Raw genomic sequence first — 4343 nt, forward strand, 5'->3', positions numbered from 1 at the left:
TGAATTTTTGTGTCTCTTGTTGGCCATGAAGTTTTAATTTATAGATTTAATCAAAAGATTGTATTTTTATTTTTTTTCTTATTGTTTGTATATGTTATTGCTCTCAATTTCAAGCTTTCTGCTCATAATGAATCTTCTTTTCCAGCTTTTGTTGAATAATTTTTGTTTCGTAATTATTATGCGTTGTGATGGTGTTTGGATAGCTCATATTCCTTGAGTTTGAGACAAAATACATTGTTGCCTGATTGCAGTGTGTAATGTGTTTATTTATTGCTTGTAAATGCTAAGGTTGCTGACATGTCTTCTGAGATGGAACCTGTACCTTTGACGACACATAAACGTGACCCGGCATGGAAGCATTGTGAGATGTTCAAATCGGAAGATAGAGTACTCCTAAAGTGTCTCTACTGTTTGAAAATTTTTAAGGGGGGTGGGATTCATAGGATTAAGGGACATTTAGCTTGTCAGAAGGGTAATGCAGCTACTTGTTTGAAGGTACCTGCGGATGTCCGTCTTGAAATGCAGCGAAGTTTACATAATTCAAGTGGTTCTTCAGGAAAGAAGAGGAAGAAAGAAGTGATGCCAGAGGAAAGTGAAAAGGGTAACCCAATCTCGAGTGAAAATTATTCGTTCGATGCTAATCTGTATGATGTTAATACTAGTCTACACTTAGTTGGAAATCCTCTTACGCCCGAGTCTCACTCAACTTTAGCTTTAGTAGGTGACCAAGGTGGAGATAGGAGAAAGAGAGGTAAAGGGAAAGGTGCCAATGCTTCGGATATTCTAGTCATTGGGCAGGCCGAAAGGAAGGTAAATGAACATTTGCATATGACGATTGGACGCTTTTTGTACGATATTGGAGCACCTTTAGATGCTGTGAACTCAGTCTATTTTCAGCAAATGGTGGAAGCAATTGTTTCAGCAGGATCAGGAGCTCTGTTACCTTCACATCATGATCTTCGTAATACAACACTGAAGAATTCGATCGAAGAAGCCAAGGACAATATTCACAAAATTATGGGCACATGGAGTAAGACAGGTTGTTCTGTCCTTTTGGATCAATGGACCATGGAGATGGGTAGAACTTTGCTAAGTGTTTTAGTATATTGCCCCGAGGGAACTGTGTTCTTGAAATCTGTCGACGATGCGTCGACTGTTATCAGTAATTCTGAAGCTCTCTATGAATTACTTAGGCAGGTGGTGGAAGAAGTTGGAGAGGCGAATGTGCTGCAGGTGATTACCTATGGTGACGAACAATTTATGACTGCCGGTAGAAGGTTGGCTGATTCTTTCCCTAGTCTGTATTGGAGTCCTTGTGCAGCTCATAGTGTTGACATGATGCTTGACGATTTTGCGAAAATCGAGTGGATAAATGCGGTGATTGAACAAGCTAAATCTATTACAAGGTATGTCTACAACAATGCTGTGGTCCTAAACATGTTGAGAAGGTTCAATTTTGGTAATGACATTATAGAACCAGGATTAACTCGAGTTGCCTCAAGCTTTTCAACTCTGAAAAGGATGATTAATCTAAAACACAATTTGCAGTCGATGGTCACTTCTCAGGAATGGGTGGACTGCCCTTATTCAAAGCAAATTGGGGGACTTGAAATGCTTGATATAGTAAGCAATCAGTCATTTTGGTCCTCATGCGACCTAATTGTTCGTTTGACGAATCCTTTGTTGAGTGTTTCAAGAATAGTCAGGAGTATGAAGAGGCCTTCAATAGGATATGTATATGCATCAATGTATAAGGCAAAGGAAGTGATTAAGAAAGAGTTGGTTAAGAGGGAGGATTACATGCCATACTGGAACTTGATAGATCGTTGGTGGGAACAACAATGGCAAAATCCTATTCATGCTGCAGGTTTCTACCTGAATCCCAAGTTCTTTTACAGTATTGAAAGAGACATGCCTAGCGAGATAGTTTCAGGAATGTATGATTGCATTGAGAGGCTGGTTCCTGACACCAATGTCCAAGATAAAATCATCAAGGAGATAAGCTCGTACAAGAGTGCTGCTGGAGATTTTGGTAGGAAGATGGCAATCAGAGCTAAAGACACACTACTTCCTGGTAAGGCAACCATTTTTCCTTTACTTTTTTTCGTTTTTTCTTTTTTTCCCGTTGAAAGATTACTTTGTGATAAACATGATTACAATCATCACATGAAAAAGCTACCAATCAGAGACATTGGATCATTACCCTGCCATCCATATTGAATATGGACGTCTTTCTTGTTCGACAACTTAAGTTTGTAGAACTATTCCTCACTGCAGATTTTCTGAGAGAACCTTTTGATTTCTTACATTGACTGTTTCTTCAATTGTACTTTTTTGCTCAGCATGGATTTTATATATAGTTGCATTTATTTAGTCTATCAAGTTGAACACAACTCAATTCATTTATTTTTCATGTGTCACAGCTGAGTGGTGGTCAACGTATGGAGGAAGTTGCCCCAATTTGGCACGTTTGGCAATCCGTATTCTTAGTCAAACTTGTTGCTCAACAGTGTATAGGCAGAATCAGATTCCTTTGGGACAAATTCATACCACTAGCAACTGCCTGGAGCGTCAGAGGATTAAGGACATTGTCTTTGTTCAAAACAATTTGCGTCTGAGACAGTGGTAAGTTGAGAGAAAACTCTAAATTGCATACCGAATGGGATTTCAAATTTTGGAATTTGAGAGAAGCTGATCATTTTTGCTTGTTTTTTTTTTTTTTTTTTTTTTTTTCAGGATGGATAAGAACAGAGAAGAGAATTCAGTTGACCTACTATCGTATGACTGCATTAGTCTTGTGGAAGATTGGGTAATTTGCAAGGAGGATAACGAGAATTCGGATTGGACGACACTTGAACCGCCGCCCCATGTGAACCCAACACCATTAGGACCACCAAATGATGAATTTGAAGAAGACTTGGATTCAGGTGATTTTGATGTTGTGTTTTTATCACACACAATTTGTCAACAAACGACTATTTGGAGTAATGATTTTGCTCTTTGTTCATTTGCAGTATTTGATGATGCGGAGATCTTTAATAGAGCAAAAGACGAAAATGTTTGCTAAAGGTAGCATAGAATGAGAGCAGTTAGAATAGAAGTCAGCAGTCTAGCATTAGCAATGTGTTTTCTTGATCGACGAGACCTGTCTCGGGGAATTACTTTTAGTAGCTCTGGGTTATGAATACATGGAAGTTAAGGCATCTTATTTTGTAAGTTGCAAGTTTCTTTTTGTTAAGAGCGAAAATGGGGATGCTCATGAACTTGCCCATTTCCTAAACTCGACACTTTTCAGGTGTTTAAGAGTCCTGGGATGGCATATCTACATTATGTCTTGTTGTTCTGAATGATTTATGAACCTAATGAAATCCTTAACATGATTTATGTCGAGATGTTCTACAAATTTCAGACATTCCTATATATAGAACAGAGCAAAATGCCTTGGGCCACGAGCGTGTACACTCTTGTGGGCTTTTGTGTTAATGACTCCTAACTATGCTAATTATATCTTTGTTTGGTTTTCTTTTTTATGTTTCCATGTATATACTAGAGTAAAAAAAAAAAAGCTCTATTCGAGGAGAAGATAGACTATGTTGGCCTATTTAGGGGAACGACCATCTAAATCTACACATATCTATCCCAATTATCTTGTTTCACTTACTGTCATAATATGTGCCTAGTATTACCTTTACTTTTTGTGAAACTAACCTGTTTTTTTTTAAATTTTTTTTTTATCTTTGATTCATGAGCAACATAAAAAAGTAGGGAAGGATCGTAAAGTCTTCGTCAAGTTCCAACGAGTAAATCGAGGAAAAAAGTGGATCTATGTTGGTAATAGGGGTGGGTCGACCGTTAGACAATCAAGACGGCCATTTAAGCCTCCAAATTTTTGAAGTTATACATCCAAATTTTAGAGATAATATTTTTAGAAAAAAAAATATATGTAAAGTTATATTAAAAAAAATATTAAGGATCAATTTCTAATTTATAAACAAATAAAGGGCTCATTTTTAATTTCGTCAAAATTTTAAAGCGTTATTTTAATATATTCTAAAACAACAAAAGGCCCATTTTTAGACATCAAATAATATAACAATCCTATTTTTTTTATTAAAGTAGAGGCCAATTAATTAAAAAATCATTAATTAATTGTTTATATTGGTAAACCTAAAATGTATTTTAAAATATAATGATCAATCAAATATCGGTGGTAAAGAATTATTTTCTATATTAATAGTTTTAAGAGAATTCATAAAAAACGTAAATTATACTCCAATTAAAACAATTTAGTGCTTTAACAATTCATATAACTATTGCATCTGCTAAAGAAGTTTTTTATAATT

At 36.0% G+C, this 4343-nt stretch overlaps 1 protein-coding gene across 1 annotated transcript; it reads left to right on the plus strand.

Annotated features, from left to right (window-relative positions):
- Positions 1–297: 297 nt before the first annotated feature.
- On the plus strand, positions 298–3067 carry LOC139883767 (uncharacterized). Its single transcript, XM_071867902.1, has 4 exons — positions 298–2074; positions 2424–2625; positions 2737–2927; positions 3015–3067. Exons 1-4 carry the CDS (start codon positions 298–300, stop codon positions 3065–3067), a joined length of 2223 nt encoding a protein of 740 aa, XP_071724003.1.
- Positions 3068–4343: the final 1276 nt, after the last annotated feature.

This window comes from Rutidosis leptorrhynchoides, unplaced genomic scaffold (genome assembly GCF_046630445.1).
Source record: "Rutidosis leptorrhynchoides isolate AG116_Rl617_1_P2 unplaced genomic scaffold, CSIRO_AGI_Rlap_v1 contig447, whole genome shotgun sequence".
Classification (NCBI taxonomy): domain Eukaryota; kingdom Viridiplantae; phylum Streptophyta; class Magnoliopsida; order Asterales; family Asteraceae; genus Rutidosis; species Rutidosis leptorrhynchoides.